Consider the following 20,642-nt stretch of genomic DNA (forward strand, 5'->3'; position numbering starts at 1 on the left):
TTATTTATTTATTTATTATTATTATTATTATTTTTTTTTTCTAACTGTGCTTCTTATATAATTTTTGAGTTGACCTGTATTGTGTACTCTATTATTTAACTTCCCGGAGCCACAATTTTGCTTTGTGTGATTTTCTTTACTTGTTAGTATAGTGATCTGAAATTTGGTGCTTTTTATGAATAGCATGTGTCTGGTCGTAAACTTGCCTACATTTTGTAAGAAAGCTGATCATTCCAAGAAATACTGATTATAAATGAATGTTGTTCGAATACTTCATTTTCCATATAACTATTTTGTATAACATATGGGCGTGTACTCATTTTCGTTTGTGTATTATGGTGCTACATGGTGTCAACAAGTTCTTGATTTTCATGAATTTCAGCGACATCAAGTCTTCATTTCATTGGCTTTTCTATTTTTTCCACATTTTTAATTGCTTTAGTGTTACCCTTGCATAATTGCATTTGCAAGACATGTCCTGCATCTTTTCGGGCATTAAGGGAGGCGGTCTTGCTATTCAAACCAATAATAGAAGATTCTTTGCTACCATGTTTAGTTGATACATGAACGGATTCTGTGATGTTCACTTGCTAAACTCCATTTCCTCAGCATCAATAAGTTGCCTATGTCTTCTTCTTTACTTTCAGGGTAAATGGTGGCAAAATAGTATCTCAAGGCGTTTGTCCTGATTAATATCTTCATGTTATTGGAATCCAATTGTATTCTGTCATATACTTTGATGATCTGTTCATCTCACGGATGGTCAATACTTTCTTTATCCAGCTGGTGGGAGTAAGAAGTCTGCTGCTGCTTCTGCAGTGGTCAATTCAGCCAATGCAAATACCAAAAAGGTTGCAAAGGCTCCTCCCCGAAAGAAAGACAGCTCCTCAGTTGCAGCTTCTGAGAAGAAAGGTGGTGATCGTCAAACAGATAAAGATAGGAAGAAAGATATCCCTCATCCACGTATGCAGTTTGATGATGAGGACCAAGTTGAGAAGGCAAAGAAACGGTCTGTGGTGAAACAAACTGAATCCAGGAACAGAGTTGAACTATTTAGACATCTACCTCAATATGAACATGGAACTCAGCTTCTTGACCTTGAATCAAAGTTCTTTCAGCTTGACACAGTCCATCCTGCAATTTATGCGGTAGATACTTAGATAATTATTTGTTTTCCCTCAGTAACATTTATTAACTCAAATCCTTACGATTGGAGTAAGAACCCCTCTGAAGGCATATTGTTACAACTATTTATATGGTCATATAATCTGGTTTCAACTATTAAATTCATGGGTTGCACATGAGATCTCATCTGGGATCATGTGGTGGAAAGCTGCTGCAGATAATCTCTATCTCCTCGTACACTTTATCCTGATTATGGGGTTTATTTGTTGTCAGGTTGGGCTGAGGTTTTTGACTGGGGATATATCTGGTGGAAATGCCCGCTGTATTGCAATGCTTCAGGCATTTCAAGAGTCAATCAAAGATTACTTTACTCCAATGGAGAAAGAACTTACAAGGGACCTCCCTACAAAGATAAATGGTTACGTCTCATTTCTGATTCAATGCAGGCCCCTTTCAATTAGCATGGGGAATGCAATTAATTTTCTTAAACACAAAATTCCTGAATTACCTTCGACCATGTCCGAGTCAGAAGCAAAAGCGAGCCTTCTCTCAGATATCGATCGCTTTATAAATGAGAAGATAATTCTAGCAGAAAAAGTAATCGCGAGGCATGCTGTAACAAAGATTAGGGATGGTGATGTTCTTCTCATACATGGGTCATCATCTGTTGTCGAAATGATATTCTTATGTGCCCAAGAGCTTGGCAAACAGTTCCGAGTTGTGATTGTGGATTCACGTCCAAAGCTTGAAGGGAGGATGTTACTTCGTAGGTTGCTGGGAAAGGGTATTAGTTGTACATACACCCATTTAAATGCTATTTCCTATATAATGCATGAAGTAACACGGGTATTTTTGGGTGCTTCATCGGTGTTGTCTAATGGAACGGTTTATTCAAGGGTTGGCAATGCATCTGTTGCTATGGTTGCCCATCAGTTCCATGTTCCAGTCTTGGTATGTTGTGAAGCATATAAGTTTCATAAAAGGGTTCAACTTGATTCAATTTGCTTTAATGAACTTGGTGAGAATTCTTAATTTTCATTTTGTAATATCCCCATTAGATATGTGTATCCTGTTTATAACATTTTCGGCTGGTCTCACATTATTACAGGTGACCCTGATGATATTGCAAGGGTTTCTGGTAAGGAGGATATCAAATATTTGAATGATTGGGCCAGTATCCAAAATCTTCAACTTTTGAATCTGATGTAAGTTTTATTTTTAAGATTCCGTAGTATTTGACCTTGTATTGCAAGCTAAAGTTTTCGATTTTCCACTGTAACAGTTACGATGCAACACCTTCGGACTACATTTCAATGATCATCACAGAATATGGCATGGTAAGTTGAAGCAAGGTTCATATAAATGATCATATTCTACCAGTAGATTTAGCAATGAATATGCCTAAAAAATTCAGTAGAAGTAATCCTAGAGTGGATCATGAGTTTGCTTCTTTACTGTTGTATATAGAATTATTGTGATCATGTTCCTTACTTGCCATCCTTCAACCTTGAAACTATGATCATTGTATGTCAAAAGACTATTTACTGTTACTAAAAATAGTCATTAGCCGAAGTAGTGAGTCAAGTCACTGCGTACTCGACACACTAAGGATGGTGGTCTACTCAGGGTACTATACGACTTTGACGAGCTCATAGATCAGTGAATAAGTTACAAATTATTCATTTTAACTCGATCTCGTTCTCCGTAACTCATTTTAACCAGTTCTTTTGCTCGATTAATATGTTCTTAACTATGCATGTTTATAAGATGATTTTATTTTCATTTTAGAACTTAATTTATCATACTCTTTTTTCTTCGACCAATATCTTGGAGCTCTTTTTGCATCACTGAAATAAAATTAATTAAATTTATTGAAGCCCCTCTTGAGAGAGAGTTTCTGTAGTTACTTTGGATAACTTGTTTCGTGTGTTATGTAATGTTATATGTTTGTTGCAATGTGTAGATCCCTCCAACAAGTGTTCCTGTTATTGTTCAAGAGTACGGTGAACACTTATTGATTTAGAGATGTAAAATACAGTCTATGCTGGCTTTGCTCATGAAAGTTGAAATATGTAATATATGTAATCGAAATCTTATATAGAAACGCAAATTTCATTTGGTTTTTCTATAAATCCGTCAATACAATCTCTTCACATCTCTGTCTACAAAAGTGAAACTATTCTATGGATTCTCTGAGAATGTCACCTTTGTCAGACACAGGAGATATGACAGCAAGAATTGCAAAACCACCCAAAACAACTATCAACATACCAAGAGAGTTCACCAACAATGCCTCAGATGAATATCGTGCTATTATGTTGTGTGTTTGAAGAAACGTTGCTTTCTCTAAGAAACCAGTGGTGCAAGTAGCGACAGCTAGAGCATAAATATACGCACCAAAAAATACATGCCAAGGCAGCAGACTAGCTCTACTGTTCCTTGAACCACCGGGATACCAAAAGGTTACAAATCCAGCAGCCCACTGCGAAAGAAATTATTGACAAAATTAATTGATGGAACCTGAGAAAATACTAGAGAATTTGTTGGAGCCTTGGAGGGAAGGATTAAAAGACCATACCTGAATTCCGAACAAAAAAAGGCAGGCTAGTCCAAGCCATGAGTGGAGGCTATAGAAATTGTCGACGCCTTTGTCATTGTGAAACTTCAAAGCAGCCCATACTCCAATTACGCTCAAACAGAATGCCAAGAATTGCAAACACAGATGAATTGATTTTTTGAAGTTTTTTGTTCCTGAGACAGACTTGTAGGCCAGCATGGCTACAGAAATCCATAACAAGCAATTATAAACATAATTCTGAGAATGCCAGCAAACAGGTAATGATGATGGGTGTAATGACCAGATCTGACAATATACAAACAAATGAGCACAAAAATAGTTGATCATTTGGGCAATTGGACCTTAAAATTCATATATGTAGATCCCAGACCAATGAATGGGTATATTCCCAAAGCTTGTGCAGTTTGGAAAAGGGTTTTTTGACAGAAAAGGGAAATCTGCTTGTATGCCATTGGGCATGACCATAGATTACTTAAAATTCACACTTGGTATGGGTGAAAATCAGTTAGAGCAAGTAGCTCCTACAGTGCTTCAAAAGGAAGAAAATTGGTGGGTACAATTGGAAAAGAAGTTTAAGACGTAATATTGCATGAAAGTATAACTGTACAAGACTACCAAATTTCCATAAACTAGTTTTTCCAATATTATAGAGCCAGTTGCAGAAATAATCAGCGTTGTCATGCAATCAATGGTTAACGCACGTTGAAATACTTTTACAAGTAAATTTAAGAGAACAAGATATAGTTGGATTTGCTCCCCAATGGTCACCAGTTCGAGTCCTCTCAAAATCACTGAAGTGAGTACTCGGCTGTGAATTTTAGGGTCCCGTGAAATTAGTCGAGGTGCGCGCAAGCTGGCCCAGACACCCATGATTATCAAAAAAAGAAAAAAAGAGAACAAGATATAGATGTTGATGATCCAAGTAGAAATTTTATTTTACATTTTACCGTTCATTCTCTCCAGAAAATACTCCCTCCAGGCTGATTTCAAGGCCCTTTGGACCGTTCAAAGATTTTGAGACAACTTCTTCATCTGGGGTTCAAATTCCACTGAGAGGTCTATTCATTGATTATGAGAAGTAGGTGTTTGAAACAAGTACCATGTAGGCAATCAAAATTAGAAGTAGATATTATATTTTAGAAGGGCGAGTAAAATTGAAAGGAACAATTGTTTAGATTACCAAACTTCTGTTTCTGAGCAACACAAGTGCAATATTTGGATATGATCAAAACTATTTGTACTTCACTGTACTGTTTTGAGAGTGAAAGAATATAAGGCTTCTATATCATAAAAATGGTAACCAGCTTGTATCCTCGTCCCATAAAATATATTGTCCACAAAAATCCATTTTGATCAAGGTATCATTGACTCAAATAATAGTGCAGCAAAGTTGCTTTAGTCTAAGCTAAGGCCGTTTGATGCAGGCAGAAGTGCGAACGATACCAAATGCGAGATCACAAAAACATTATTCGCACTAGATAAACGGTATAAATACAAAAAAACAATAAACCCTAAAAACGAGCACATTGAAGTGTTTAATTATAATCTAATTAGAACTCAAAGCAATGTCAATAAACAAGAATTCTAATTAATTAAAGAAAATAATCTCCGAATGAATTATTCAACATCCATCTCCATCGCTGTTGCTACCATGCAACTGAAGACTTCTACATACATTACTCACCAAACAAATTATCACTTAAAAGGAAGGGAATCGTAATTTTTAGAACAAAGTACACAGAGATAAACCATAACTTGAAGGTGTCAATGCCTTCATCTCAATAATCCACAAAAAAAGAAACAAAGAAATTTGGAAGGTATATATGAAAACTTGACGCTGTTGGTTTAATGCAGCTATAAAACATCTGCACCATTTTCTACTTTTTCATAGCCATAAATAATAGATAGAAACAAAGAAACAGAACAAATAAGTGGAACTTTTTGGTTACCTTTGATTTAATAAAATTGTAGAAACAGAAATAGAGAAGGGGATTGGACAATGGGTATTGGTTATGGCACCTATGGACGTGTTTGTCACACATTATGGATATAGGACAACATATAAAATAATCTTACCTAGTAATCTCCAATAGAAAATGTGATGCAATTGGATGTGAGTCAACCATGTTGAAACTTGATAAATCATATCATTTTTCTGGGCAGAAACGAGCAATGAGCTGAACTCGGGGACTTTCAAAGCCCTCCGGTTTTGCAAAATACAACATTTAACCTGTCAAATTGGGATTTCTATAATTCAGGAGGAAATTGATTTTTATATATTTATTTATTTGCTCGTTTAGATTAATTTCCTAAAGTTTGTAATTTAGGGCTTCTTATTTTCCTTTAAAAGCTAGAATTAGTTTTGTTGTAAATTAGCTATTTATTACTGAAAATTTGAATGTTTCTCAATTCTTCCAATTATTCAGTATTTGATGGCCAAATCCTTGATATTCTATTGAATCAACGAGTGTTTGGAGTGTTAATCATCTTCCGCATTACTCCGCAGCATCAAAATGCCATTAATAAATTTCAATAGAAAAATGCTATTAAATATTAATGGGACAGACTGTCAATTTTTTCTACGATCATTGTCCAGAATGTTTTAATTCAACATTAATAACATATAATGTGAATTGAATTATGTGTATCCTTACCTTCACCATTCAGAAGTACAAGACCAATCACCATTAATACAGGATGGACCTACACAATTCACAGTACAGATGATCAATTTCAATCACAAGTCAAAATAAGTCCAAAGTATAATGATCTACAACATCTAACCATCAAAGAAATAAACTTATTTATTCAAATTAACCCTCCTGTAACAAAATCGCCGCCAATTTTTAAGCGTTCAACGTTTTCATTTCAACGTTAACCAACATAAACGAATTAATTCGAGAAAATAAGGAGTAAGTAAAAATTAAACAAAATAAGGGGAGAGTACATTGAAAATAAGAGCTTTGTTGTCGGAAATCAGAGCTAAGCCTCCCCTATAATGCACAGTCCATGTTAGAACCAACGCCATTACTGCGATTCCTATTATCCTCACCACCGCCAATATCGGAAACCGAACCTCCGGTACTGTCATTGGGAAATTTTGAGAGAAAAAAACTACTATTAATTAATTGAGATAAGAAACTGTATTAGCGAGATTAATGTTGAGGGTCCGTTTTGCATTTATATTCAGATCTCTCTTAATAAAAGAAAATAATTCTTAGAACAGCAATGAATAAGAATAATAATAATGCTATTTATTATAAATGATGATAGCAGTTGACAACAATTAAAATGAGTTTTTTTTTTTTAATTAGTTTTGAAATAGTGATTTTTTTAGAGAATATGTGATTAAAAAATTAAAAAAAAAAATTAAATTTACGTATAGAATATTTTATTGTGAGAATGTGATATGAAAATAAGTCTGAGAAAATAAATTTTTGTTATAATGATTGTCATACATTGGCTAACTAATAATGTGTTTAAAAATTCATTGTCTACTTAAGCTGTGATCGATAATATTATTCAAACAATGCACTCAGTGAGTCCAGTTATGTTGTCCTCATATCTCCGTCCTTTTAGCTATTAACACCAATTAAATTTTGACACGTCATTATGTACAAATACAATTTTTGGATCTCAAAAGCTCATATCCAAAAGCAATAAAACTTTTTGCAAATTATAAACGGTTGATCGTATGTAAATAGAAAGTGGATAAATATTGTAGATCATATGAAATACGTTATTAAAAATATGTTTAGTTATCTTATAAGCTTGAAATTTTTTTAATAAAAACTTACTCATATTCTTTCAGAGCGAATATAAAGATACAGGGGGAAAAATGTATATTAATTTGGCTATTCGGACGATTCCGTAATTTTCAAAAAGTTAAGAGTCATCTATTTGAATAATTGAATACATCAAGGATTTAAGATTTATTTTAGAAAGCTTTATTTAGTAAAATTTATATATTGGATAACTTTAAGACTTGCATAGATATAGATATTAAAATGGACTGCATCACTCTTACCTAAAGTTTAGATTGAAGATCAACTTTCTACTTTCTACTTAGGTTGAGAATCTATGCAAAAATTGTAACAGACATATTTTACATATAATAATTACGCATTACAATACATAAAAGAGAATCCTATTTTTTTTTTTTTTTTTAAATCGTTATTGATGAAAAAAGAGACAACAAGTGTCTAGGCAAATATTCAACCTTATATCTCGTCTATATCAATTACTTGACGACAACCCATCAAAAAGATAAAAATAAAAATAAAAATAAAAATAGTAATAATAATTTAATAGCTCGCTCTCTTCCATTTCAAATCATCAAAAAAATTAACTCTTGTGAATTCTAGTTGGTTAGAAATTATATTAATTTACTTTTCAGAACAAATTAATTAAGTTCAAAATAAAATCATCTCCATCCATTTAGGTCATAAATTCTTATAATTAACAAACAAAAATAAACCACTCCATTAAAATTCACAATTAAATTACGCAAAAATTAGGGTTTGTTTGATTACATTTATTTTCCATGAAAAATATCAGTTTTCCACCCAAATTCCTATTTAGAGTGTTTGAGTGCTATTTTTTACCATGATAAATATTTTCCAACTTTTGAAAATATGTCTAACTTTCTTTGGGTAGAGGTAGTTTTTATTTTCCACAAAAGAAACATTTTCTTTTCTAAGTGACATTCTTCATGCCAATCAAACACAAAGAATTTGGCGAAATTCACTTCAACTTTTGCCAAGAAAAAAGAAATAATACCATATTTGTTCTTGCAATTTAGGCCAAAAGAGAATAATAATCAGATGCACACCTTCTAATCAAATTAAAATGATGTCTTAAAACAGCACATTTAACCAAGACCAGAGTTTTAAAAAAGGCTGTCAAATTGCAAAATCTCAAAGATTACATCATTAACTGTCTCTGTAAATCAGGAATATCTGGCATTTTGCCAACACTACTGTTTCAAATCAACTGCAAGTGTCAAACACAAACCAAAACTTGAAAACTAAGTGGAAGAAACTCCATTCTAATTAGCTCAGTTTTAAGTAAAGATGAGAACTATTGAAAGGTCAACACCTTACCAAGAAATGGAGAACTTCAAAGACCTCAAGATTGCCATATGAACGTCAAGTTCCAATTTTGATTATTAGTAAAGAGTAATATATCAAAATCTTTGTCGAGTATATATATGATTCTGAACCCATCTCCTTTTTCTAAATCGAGATTCACGTCTCTGAGAGGAAAGACATACATATGTTGTCATTCAACTTCTTTTTCTCTCGAAGATTCTTACCTGAACCACCATTTCTGAATAGCAGTAATTGGAGTGTTCAGGAAAGGCGCGTAGCGTCGGATTAGAGGATTTATAATCCTCCCTATCCTGGCCCATGCACTTTGATGGTAACCAGCAGTTGCAGGGGCCTGGTACATAAGCTTTAAAAGCTGCCAGAAAGGAAAAAAGGGACGTTTACATTCCATATGATTACTAACTTTAATAAACTATAAAGCAAAATTATTCACAAAAACCATCACTATTAGTGTATGTTTAAAAACAAAAATATATAGACCTTGTGAAGACATGGAGGTTATTAAAAGTAAAAGTTACTTTTGAGGTGTTACTTTTTTCCTACTTTCATGTAAAAAGAGTTGCTTATTCTTTGAGAATAAGTCTTTCTTTACTATCAAAATAAGTAATTACTTCCAGCTCATACCAGTAAAATCATATATTCTAAAACTTATTTAACCATAACAAAATTTATCTTAGACAAACATGCAACAAGTCTTACATTTTCAGAGAAAAACATATGGAAGTAGGGGCGGAATAATTGCCTATGAAGTTCCCTAGTAGACAAACGATGAGAGACACATTACACAACCAAACATTTTATAGAGAGCTTAATCAAATGTTCTTATTTAAGTTATAATACAAGATCATCTGAACTGCTCTAACGGATTACCAGATCAATGTTAAACCTCGTCATAAAAATAGAAACGATTCCATATTCAACTGTCAAAAAGAGGAGATACACACCTGCCAGTACATAAATGCTTGTATAACATTGCGCTGCCACCTGTATGGTTAAGTATAACATTAAGGAATTAACCTTACTAATTATTTTTTGGGTAAAATTCAAAAGAGATAAATGCTTGTGTGATCTTGCGCTGCCCCTTGGGATCCCAAACCTTTGAAGGTTGTAGTTATGAGTTTTCAAACCTTTTGAGTTCTAGCACCTGGAGTCCCAAAACCTTTCAAATGTATGCGTCGAGGGTTCTTTTTGGATGGAAAATATTAAATTGACAGTTGGCAAGTAAAATTTGGAAGGAAATAACCATTTATCCTTGATTTGATTTAAAACAAATAATTAAAGAAATTAAAAGAATAAAAACACTAAAAAAGGAAAACAAAAACAAAAATAGATCTAATCATCTTCTTCCCCCTCTACACACCCCACTCCCACCCTCATCTACTTCCACCTCCACCTCTGCCACCCTACCCACCTGACCACATCACCACCACATCTACCACTTGCCAATTTTCCTCCCCATCTTTTCATATGAATCCATTTTGAAATCCACCTTCTTCCTCATTTTTCAATATACACACACGAGTGGGGAGAAAAGAAACTGATAAATCTCGGAAAATAGAAAACACAGGCCAGAAACAGTCCACCAAAAACAAGAAAAAAAAAAGTATATCAAAATACAGAGGAAACGTCATAGAAGAAAAAAATAGTTTTACTGGCTACAACTCAGCCCAGCAAAGCTTTTCAGTGTCCTCTTATAATTCTCCATTTGGTAAGCACCGTGACTTCACTTTATCTGACGGTTTGTTTGTTTACTAAGAAGCATGAATTCGGATACGTAATTCGAATACGATATTAGTAAGTTGATACAACTTTTTAAAAAAAATTAGAATACGGGAATACGTGTGTCTGTATATTATTCAGCATAATTTAATTACTATAAAAAAATTATAACAGAAGCAAGATAATGAAAATAAAATAAAATACTAAAGCATTTTATCTTAATCCTTAATTTTCTCAACTTCATTTTCTTCAACATTATCAACACTAGTTTCTTCATTATTATTAAAAATAATACTTTTCAACTCTGACTCATTTAATGATTAATTAGATGAATTCTCCTTTCGAATAGTGATATAATACTATTATCTATATTCATTATTAAAAATATATTTGTCAAGTATTTATACGATTTTACATATATTAAAAGATTTAATGCTATTGCCTATTTTCAATTTAAAAAAAAAAAAAACAAAAAAAAAACTTTAGCTTCAATAAAATTTAAAACTCTAATAGTGTTTCCAATTAACATTATCTATTTTCAATAAGTTCTTGATAGCAATTTGTCTACTAAGTAGATTCTTTTGCCAATATATGGTTAATAATAATGAGTTTTAAAAGAGTTTAAAATTAATAAACTCTTCTTCATGTGTCCTAACATATTCGATACGTATCAAAAATAAGTATCCAATACATATAATTTTTTTTTAAAATATAAAATAATTAAAAAATACATATTCGGTGTGCATCGGATCGTATCGAAGATTATCCAAACTTAGATACAAATCGAATATAGATACATAATGAGTTTGAGTATAAGTGCTTCTTAGGTTTTTGAATGCACGAACAGACCCTTTTAGTTCTATCTTAGGAGGCACCTGCTACCTCTGATACTCGGACTCTTCGAAATGGTCAAAGTACCCATGTCGGACAAGGGTATGGGATATGTGTCGAATTCTCCAAATTTCAACCGAACTCTTCGCCTTTTTTCTTTTTTCCTTCTTTTTTTTTTTTTCCTTTTCTTTCCGGTTTCCGCTCTCTATAAACCTTGTGCCACCTTCGAGAGGATGGAGAAAGGCGATGGCGCTAGGTTTTCCCTCCTTTCTTTTTTTTTCCTTTCTTTTTACTTCTTTCCCTCTCTATATTGTAGTTTAGAGTTTTGATTGTATAAAATAAAAATGGATTCCATATAGTGCTATTAGTGCTTCATTAAGTCCAAATTGCAATCAAGTCCCTCATTTTCTATTTTATATAACATTTAGTAGTTAACTTTCCATAATTAAAAACTAAACCCCAAAATTCTATTTTATTCGTCTTAACTCCATTCAATACTCATTTCTTTCTTTGTGAACAATTTTTTTTTTTTTTTATCTATTCAAAATGACATCTTGGGGTAGTAAAAAAATTGAAACTTGAAAGGCGTACCCACGTACCCGTGCCCGAAATTTATACTCGTTTTAGTCATGTCTCAGTATTCTATATTTTAGAAAATAAAAGATCCGACACTTAGATTAGTACCCGATATCTATACCCAAGCCCGAGCATCATAGCCTGCAACTCTGTCTTCACCTTTATTTAATTTCATCTTCTAAATAATATTGTTGCATATCTTATCCACAATATTTTTTAGGTACACTTTCTAATCTAGCAGGTTTTTCTTCGTGAAATGAAGGGTGAAACTTGTAGAGGGAGGAAGTGGAGTGTTAGGAGGGGAGAACGAAACAAAATAGACAAATTGGTAAATTCCATCCGGGGTGTAAAGGGGGAGAGAAGATGATTAGATCTATTTTTGTATTTTTATCTTTTTTATTAGTTTTAAAACTAAGGGTGAAATTATCATTTTATTCAAAAATTGACCTTATAGTGGTCAATATGACGTTTTCCGTCCAAAAGTGACCCCTAGTGCTAAAGTTTGCAAGGTTTCGGACTCAGGTGCTGGAAATCAAAGGTTCGAATCCTGGGTGCAATTTACTCTATTTTTTCAAAAAAGAATCCGAAGTTCTAGAACAAAAATCATCAAACCCAGAATAATATAAAGAAGGAAGCAGAGATACTGACGAGAAAAGAGAGATAATCAGAAGAAATCCAAGTCCAATCTCAGCTTGTGAAGACAGAATGCTAAGGGTGGTTGTGTTCGAATCAACCCAAACACAGGCCTCTTCCAAGTATTTCCTGCAGAATCCACAAAATTAAGTCACAAACATTAAAGAAAGGAACATGTATGGAAACAAGTAAAAGCACCTAGATCAATTTAGTCAATTCAACTCTCTACTTGTCCAACAAAGGCATGCACAGAACTATAACTATGATTATCAAATAAAACTATAGGTTAGTTCATGAAAATTCTACGCAGAATTTTTTCCCATTACATCTCTCTAGTTCAAGCAAAGGCCACCATCACATCACATATATTGTTCCTAGCAGCATATATTGACTATCCATCACTTAGTCGCAAGTGGACACATGGTGTCTTTTCTAACATTAAAAGAAAGTAATAACACTACCGATATGCAAATTTGACAGTTGGAGACTTGAGTTCACAAAACTGACTTAAATTAGGCTGTGTGAACTGACTTAACTTAGGCTCTCTATGGAATTCAAGATTTTAGGAGTCCCCCACCCAACATGACTTAGCTTTAGGCATACACGCATCACATATTAACAAATGAGAAACAACTAATAATTCCCTTGACATCCTCAGATAAAGGATTCTACCTAAATTATTCCCCAAAGTTTTCTTAATTTTTCATATTATAAAAATTTACCATTCACTAGGCTAACAGAAGTAACAAATCCCTATGTCTGATTCTGATATACCGCCTAGTTGCCCAACACACCAAAATAAAAAACTCAAAGAGCAACTAAAATTACTACACACACATTTATGGTTTCCTTAGCAGCAACATGTCAGTAGAAACTGAAAGAAATGCAACCGCACGTTAAGAGATTGGAGAACTACATCTCCTATAAACCAAAGAAGATATTATGAAATGCTGCCATGACTAAATTTCAGCTCTGCATAAGATTCATTTCATAGAGAAATGCCACCGGACAATCATAATATTGAGCAAATTTGAAGTATTCAACAATTCCAATCAAATTTGCAATTAGAATACACATACATACAGACTTCCTTACCTGTACAAGGTGGATCTGCTAAAGTTACGCCGAAGAAACTTAGCAACATGCTGAAGGGACAAGCACAAAATTGGAATCAAAGCAACTGCCAACATAAAACATCAGCAAATTATGTGCATGGAGAGGCAGAGCTGGTATATATTAGGCAAATAGGATGAAAAACCAGCATAACAAAAGTGGAGTAATACTAACATTTGAGGCACAGATTTGAAGTGACAAAGGTAAGGCAGTAGATGGAGTAGATAAAATTTTTGGTAACTGCCACTGATTGAAACCAAACTTGCAGAGCCTGCAAGTTCCATGCTCTAGGTTTCTGCAAGCAATGACTAGTTACTAGAATCGGTGAATCTGTGAATAGAACATAAATCATGCACAGGATAAGATAAGTAATAAACTGACTGGAAACTACCCCATATAACGAATATAATGAATACAGAGAAGAACATGCAGTCCCCATGAAGGAAAGCCGAAATGCCCGTTTTGACAGATTCTTAGGAACAAGAGGAAAGATTGCAAGAACTGCCACCACAAAAATCTGCAAGGAAAACCATGTACACCTACCATCTTTTAATGATAAACTAAAAACAAATAAGATGTGCATAATACGTAACAACAACTTAGTGAAATAACAATGACCAAAAAGGGAGGGAGAAATTACAAATATTGGTATTAGAATCTCATTAAAAATCATAATGTTTCCAAGTCAAACATGGAAGCAGATGTACTCTCATGATCAATTCCACATTCAAACAAAGGGGCATTCCAACCTAAGTCCCAACAAGCAAACTGCTAGGTAATTTGATTTCGTGACTCTTGCTCTCCCAGTTACAATTCAGTTGGGAAATAGGAACACAAGAGAGTAATTAAAAGATTGTCCTAAAAGCAACAAAAATGCTTAGGACTTTTCAAAGAAAACAATATTAGATTAGAAATGGTGAGCTAAGATCAGAAACCTGTTGGTAAATGAAAAATGAAGAAAAATATAATAGACATCCCACAACAAGAGCATAAATTTTAGACATATAAAGGTTGACAAAATTATGGAAGCCATAATAGTAGCGTGAGTCACACGAGTAACAATTATCTAATATGGTGATTTAGTGCGAGAAACTTGGACCAACCTTTTTTTTTTTTTTTTCCTGAAGTATATCTAAGAAAGGCAGAGATAGAATCAATTCAACCTAAAATATCCGGTATATATGCGTGTATATATGTATATAAAACAAAATGTAAGAGAGCAGGTAGACAACTTAAGAAACTTAATGAATAAGTTAAAATTATTGGGGACTAAGTTATATTTTCAAAGGGTCTCAACCCATTTTCTTTAAATTATCTTGACAAAAATAAAATTTCCTAAACCCATTCCTATCATTTGTGATGTTATGATGTTAGAATTAGCTACCAATATTAAGTGCTAAGAAGATAGGACTATTTTCTTAGGATCTGGCTCTCCCTATACCAAATCCCACAAACATTATAAAAAATGGAACTTCTAGGGAACGATACCCCTCTTAATAGAACACTTGATATCAAGGTCAACTTGTATTTTAGAAGTATCAAGGTGGAGGTCAAACAACTCAAAGTTAATTTGGAAATTTTAAGGCAGATACATTATAGTAGCAACTGATCAGAACCCAAGCTTTCAAGTAAATAACACTGTAAATATACATACATAGAATTAGGACCCTGCGGATTTGGTAAATTTTAGACAACAAGATGACATCAAATTTATGTAAGAAATGTTAACTACAAGCAAATAATAACATTTCACTTTTTAGGTCACTGTTGTATTCCTTGATATTGGAAACAGTTCACTTCATGTTCTGGAACATTGAAGAAGCCATAGCTTCCAATGTTTTTAGCCTATAACATAAATGTTTTTGTTCTCACATCTTCCTAGTGTATCTGTGTATATTTTTGACTTCTAAAGTAAGAACAAAACATACCCAAGCATTGACAGAAAATTGAATAGTTTGTCCATCCCAACGCAGAGACGTTGAATTTGGAGCTGGAGTAGTGAATGTGCCCGTTGTTCTACTTGTATAACCTACAAATGAATTTAAGTAGAGTTCAGGTAGATAGCATATAACATAACCTAGACCTGAGTTCTGTGTATGTGAATAACTATGTGTTGTAGAAGATGCCGCTGGCTGAGATGTACTGCCACTAGCCATTGGCTCAACAATCAGATCGGGATCCTGCATAGTAAAATACATCAAATTAACAAAAAATTGATCTCTCTGAAGGGGGAGCCTACAGGAGAAACGTGTTACATCCATTCTATAGTGAATGAATAAACTCATCAGCTAAGGAAAGCAGATAAGCCCATATAAATAACCACAAAAAGCCAAAGACCCATAAAAGTGCTACGTTCATGGCCATCATTATAGCTCAAAAAGTCCATCCATGAATCTATGAATACAAGTCTCACTAGTCATGATTTCACATATACATGGACAAAGTGAAATGGCTTTAATCAGTTCAGAAACTGTTGTCTGAACTGCCAACTTGAAAAAGTAGGCAGAGATGATACAATTAAAAATCGACTACATATCTCACGTGTTCTGATTTTGACGCTAAGAGGTCACTAGATGAACCAAAATAACGGAGTCAGAAAAACAAAAAAGGAACATGAAGCAACAAGATATGTAAGGTTTTAATATGAAAAAAATTTACCAACGCCCATTTTAAAAGGACAGTCTAAAATTACAATAAACCCATTAAATTACAACCAGCAAAACAGATTTTGAATTAAAAAGGCCAATCAAATCAGACACTGAAAAAGAAGAAGAGTTGAAGTACAGTCCAAAACCACATCCTCAGATTCTAACATCCGATTTTATCAAATTGTTCATCTTTATTTACCAGAAGACAACAGTAAATCATTTGAAACACAGAAAAAATACCCTAACCAGTAATTGCGTTCCATTAAGAGCTAAAAATTGTCACATGCCTTCATATTACCTACACGCACGCACAAAAAGAACAAACATTTCTTCACGACCAATTACACCCCTATAAGATTCAACTCAAGAAATCACACATAAACAAAACTCCAATGAATTACCCAACCCAGTAAATAGTAACCAAAAACCTAAAGGATGAGTTCACACCATATACTCTGTCAACTACAAAAATAAATAAATAAATAGCAAATCATCTTACAATGTAACGCTGGTAGAACTTGCTCTTGTAATAATTAATAACATCGGAGCGAGATGCCATGTTGGGAGGAACGAGAACGTTTGACCAATAATCCGCCCATCGTGGGTCGTTGTCGTAGTCGTAAGCCGCCGCTGCCATTTTCTTCAACTTCTGAGGATCTTCTACTTCTTCTCCCATTTCTTTCAAATTGTTTCAGATTCCGCTTCCAAGATTTACACTCTTTAGTCTTCGATGGTAAATAATGTGAAGAGTCGTGTCGCCTTCACAAGAATTTTCCTTTTGTATACATATGCACAGTAAAAACCGGCGGGCTTTTTGTTTTACTCCCAAGTAAAATCTCTATAGTATAACATTTACTTCATTTTATCAAGATAGCACTTTATCTAATTAAGGGGACGTTCGGTATTGATTATGAGAATTGATTTTTTCATCGTTAGGAAAAAAAAGTGGGTTTCAACTGTAAATGAAGAAGTAAAAAATAACGGTTAAAATATTGAAACAACGGTTAAAAATTTAATTTTTTTAGGTAAAAATTTGCTACCAAACGGGACTAATATAAAGAATAAGTTCAATTAAACATCTTTATCTTTACTTATTAGTTTAATTAGGCAGACAACAAATGTTAATTTTCACTCCTTATTCTATACTACCTGGTCAAATAAATAAATATAATAAAAATCTCATTACACTAATACAAAAACATCAAAGATATATGAATACTATTAAATGGATAAAGAATAAGCACTTCATCTTGATTTTTTGTTTTTAGTTAATAAGCTTATGGATACTTATTACACACTTTTGATCGAGATAGTTCAAACGTCACAAGATAACATATATTCGTTCATTATAATTTATCACTATGTGCAACAATATATATGTACGATTATTGATGCAATATACATTGTTATAATAGTCCCACGTGCAAATGTTTTATACACATTGTCACGAAAGTTTCAATTTTCACGTCATTTTTATTAAGACACCGACAAAAAAAGAATAATACACAATTTTTGAAAACAACAATTTAATAATAATAACAATAATAATAATAATTTCATTTTATTTGAAAATATAATTAAAGAAAAAGAAAAAGGTATACAATCACCGCCCTCAACCTCCCCAGTCCCCACACCTAGTATAATCGAGGGAAGGGGCACCATGGAGCTCAGATTTTCGGATCAAATTGTCATCCCTAATTGCAGACATCAAATTTATTATGTAATGATAGAGACTTTTGATTGATATGCAAAATTCGTGTAAATTTCTTCTCACAATAATAAATCTTTTCTTCAACCAAAGGAAACCAGGTGCAGATATATTTAGTATGCAGTATTTATAAAAATAAAAAAAGAAGAATATATTAGTTACTTTTTGTTCTTTAATGCCTTCCAAAATTAGAAAGTCCACCTAACAAAACGGAGTTGAGATCTACAATATTTGATTGGTACAAAGAATACTTGTCCAATCTACAATACTGAGGAGAAGAAGGTTCAATTAATTTTGTGTAATCTGTTTCATATAACCAGGATTTTTACATGAATTGTAAATGAAAACTAATTAAAAAATAATTTGTAATGAAGGGAACTGTAACAGTATGCATATTTTCAATAAAAGCAGCCTTTAAGCACGACGAAGCATCGTCTCTTAGCCTCTCCCAAACTTAATTCCAAGAACCTCCCAGAGCTTGTTTAAATGGCTCCATTAACTTCTCCAACTGCTTTGGGAATTATTGAAGAAATCTGAACTATATTCTTGACTTCCAAATGCCATCCTCTGAAACATTCTGATCTGTGCAGATTGTTCCCTTGAAGTAAAAATCTCACTTTGGCCGGGTATCATTCCATTGTTCAAATCTCTTAACTCCTCCATAGTTTCTAAAGCTCTCACTACCTGGTGATGAAGAAAGAACGGAAGGAAAAATGATCATAATGAGCAGTGTAAAACAGTTTGTGATGAATCAAAGTCGAGAGACATTTGAAGGGTTAAAAACACTGTTTGTCTTAGTCACCGAACATTGTTTTGTTCCAAAACTGAACTTTCATCCGTCCACCTCCATCTTTTGAAATTAACAGAATTACTGATTTTTATGACAGATATGATGATGTAATCTAAAAAGACTGCTTATGCAGTGGTTTTGTTGTCCAAACTGCCAAAAATGCTTATTTTTGTAAAAATTGTCCTTGCTAAATGCATTGGTTTTTTCAGAAGAACAAGCCTTTAATTTTGATGACAAAACAATGCATTAATCATTAATTCACTTCTCAAGCCACCCCATCTCTATCATACAAGTCAACAGTTCCGTTACTTTCTAAGGATGAAGGTACACGGAGTGCCTAAATTGAAATAAAACGTAATACGACATTGATTAAAAACTACCTGACTCATCCTTGGCCTTTTTGAAGCAAAATGACGCACACAAGCAGCTGCTGCTTCAATCATGCGGAACATTTCACTTGCAATGTAGTTCTTTTCCAGCCTAGGATCTACTATCTCTTCAAAATCTTCCGTGTCAAGTGCTTGGGTGAGCAATGGTCGAGCCTGCAGGATAGGGTGATATCAATTGATCGGTTCTCATGAATATAAAAGAAACATGACTCCAATTACAATGATAATGATTTGAAAATAAAATAGATAAATAAATAAATCAATCAATTCCAGTAATAATTCTACTACTTAAGAGCTTTCACCAAAAATATATCACAACTCATTCTGTCTCCACACAAGTCAAAACCAATTTTGTTATATCATTTTCTCCTAGTTATTTCTCAAAAAACTCAGAAGTCTAAGGATGTACAAAAATTTATTGTTTCAATTTGGGGGAGGGGTATGAGAAATTCTCAGCATTTCATATTTCATTCCATGTAGTTGGATGGAAATGTTAATCTCCCAACTGATTTACCCAAATGTTGCATGCATAGATTTATGGTCACGTGCAAAAAATAACTTATCAACAACACTTATATGCATTAACATTATAATGTTTGTCGTTATCACGATTTCAGTGTTTACCTTTCTACCATGTTACAAATTGCAACGTCAATTTCCCTATGCTATGGAGGGATTAGTTCATGGAGTTTATGAGGGCTCTGGTAACACTTCTTTCTTCTCGTGATAAAAATGATCGAGGTTACTAATTTAGTGAATTTGGATATGGAGGCTACTCAGCTGAGTAATGAAGAACTAAGGAAACCAGCGACAAGATTTTGTAGCTCTAAACCCAGACACAGGAATGGGGAATGAAAATGCAATCAAAATTCGTAGTCATGAAAATGCGAGCAACATGGGCTTTTACATTTTTGCACCAATAGAGAAGATCATGATCCTCCCTCGAATATGGCTAAGGGGCCTTTCCAGGTAGGGCAGGTGGCTGTATTCCTATTACTAAGGACTTGTGCTATGAAGGGGGATTCATATTATATTTCCATAGAGGTTATCAACTTACATGGGCATATTCCAAATCCAATGCAAGAAGACGACAGTTATGCCGAGCAAACAGAATACATAAATTGGCGTATGATAATCGCTTTTGCATGACGACGTCACGAGATATAATGTCGGCCAATTTATCTTTAATTACCAGTCTTATGGACTGGTTATGATATGACTTCCACAGACCCAAGGCCTGGTAGTATGTCCATTCCTATATTTGTATTTTGTTTCAGTATTAATAAATATTCCATCAATGTTGTTTGATTTTATTTTATATTTTTTAAAAAGAACAAACAATGGCATCACTAAATTAATTCTTCTAGTCTCTTAAGGCTATCATTTCACCAAGTTTCTTTACTCGTAGAAGTTTCAACCTGACC

At 33.5% G+C, this 20,642-nt stretch overlaps 4 protein-coding genes across 7 annotated transcripts in view; 1 reads left to right on the top strand and 3 right to left on the bottom strand.

Annotated features, from left to right (window-relative positions):
* LOC111409195 (translation initiation factor eIF-2B subunit delta-like) overlaps window positions 1-3,278 on the top strand; it is a 13,933-nt gene extending 10,655 nt beyond the window's left edge. Inside the window, exons 3-8 of one of the 2 annotated variants that reach the window (XR_002705457.1) lie at window positions 784-1,148; window positions 1,399-1,909; window positions 2,022-2,143; window positions 2,234-2,330; window positions 2,408-2,462; window positions 3,089-3,249. Coding sequence is in view for 1 of the 2 variants with exons in the window: in XM_023039184.1 (XP_022894952.1) it covers window positions 784-1,148; window positions 1,399-2,143; window positions 2,234-2,330; window positions 2,408-2,462; window positions 3,089-3,148 (1,322 nt within the window). In the remaining variant the exon portion in view is untranslated. Of the gene's footprint in view, window positions 1-783; window positions 1,149-1,398; window positions 2,144-2,233; window positions 2,331-2,407; window positions 2,463-3,088 lie in introns of both variants that reach the window. The other variant, XM_023039184.1, reaches the window with a different exon arrangement.
* LOC111409196 (probable transmembrane ascorbate ferrireductase 2) lies at window positions 3,266-6,930 on the bottom strand. Of its 2 annotated transcripts, none has more exons than XM_023039186.1 (4): window positions 6,651-6,930; window positions 6,358-6,406; window positions 3,704-3,903; window positions 3,266-3,607 (listed from the first exon to the last, which is right to left on the bottom strand). In XM_023039186.1, the coding sequence occupies exons 1-4, from the start codon at window positions 6,792-6,794 to the stop codon at window positions 3,302-3,304; spliced, it is 699 nt and encodes a 232-aa protein (XP_022894954.1). In that variant the 5' UTR covers window positions 6,795-6,930; the 3' UTR covers window positions 3,266-3,301. The 2 variants fall into 2 exon arrangements, with proteins under 2 accessions (XP_022894954.1, XP_022894955.1); XM_023039187.1 differs by having other exon boundaries at window positions 3,704-5,933; window positions 6,651-6,686.
* A 1,663-nt stretch (window positions 6,931-8,593) lies between these two features.
* Window positions 8,594-17,107, bottom strand: LOC111409198 (transmembrane protein 33 homolog). 2 transcript variants are annotated; one of them, XM_023039189.1, is made up of 9 exons: window positions 16,831-17,106; window positions 15,791-15,863; window positions 15,612-15,712; window positions 14,075-14,200; window positions 13,858-13,978; window positions 13,666-13,750; window positions 12,586-12,699; window positions 9,756-9,795; window positions 8,594-9,166 (listed from the first exon to the last, which is right to left on the bottom strand). In XM_023039189.1, the coding sequence occupies exons 1-9, from the start codon at window positions 17,005-17,007 to the stop codon at window positions 9,014-9,016; spliced, it is 990 nt and encodes a 329-aa protein (XP_022894957.1). In that variant the 5' UTR covers window positions 17,008-17,106; the 3' UTR covers window positions 8,594-9,013. The 2 variants fall into 2 exon arrangements, with proteins under 2 accessions (XP_022894957.1, XP_022894958.1); XM_023039190.1 differs by lacking the exon at window positions 14,075-14,200 and having other exon boundaries at window positions 16,831-17,107.
* Window positions 17,108-18,191: 1,084 nt separating this feature from the next.
* Window positions 18,192-20,642, bottom strand: part of LOC111409529 (proline-rich receptor-like protein kinase PERK8) — a 7,478-nt gene continuing 5,027 nt past the window's right edge. The window contains exons 3-5 of the mRNA XM_023039570.1: window positions 20,276-20,473; window positions 19,210-19,386; window positions 18,192-18,723 (exon numbers count right to left, since the gene is read on the bottom strand). Coding sequence (XP_022895338.1) covers window positions 18,535-18,723; window positions 19,210-19,386; window positions 20,276-20,473 — 564 coding nt within the window. The 3' untranslated portion in view covers window positions 18,192-18,534. The remainder of the gene's footprint in view (window positions 18,724-19,209; window positions 19,387-20,275; window positions 20,474-20,642) is intronic.

The sequence above is a fragment of the Olea europaea genome, chromosome 14, assembly GCF_002742605.1.
Source record: "Olea europaea var. sylvestris chromosome 14, O_europaea_v1, whole genome shotgun sequence".
NCBI classification, from domain to species: Eukaryota; Viridiplantae; Streptophyta; class Magnoliopsida; order Lamiales; family Oleaceae; genus Olea; species Olea europaea.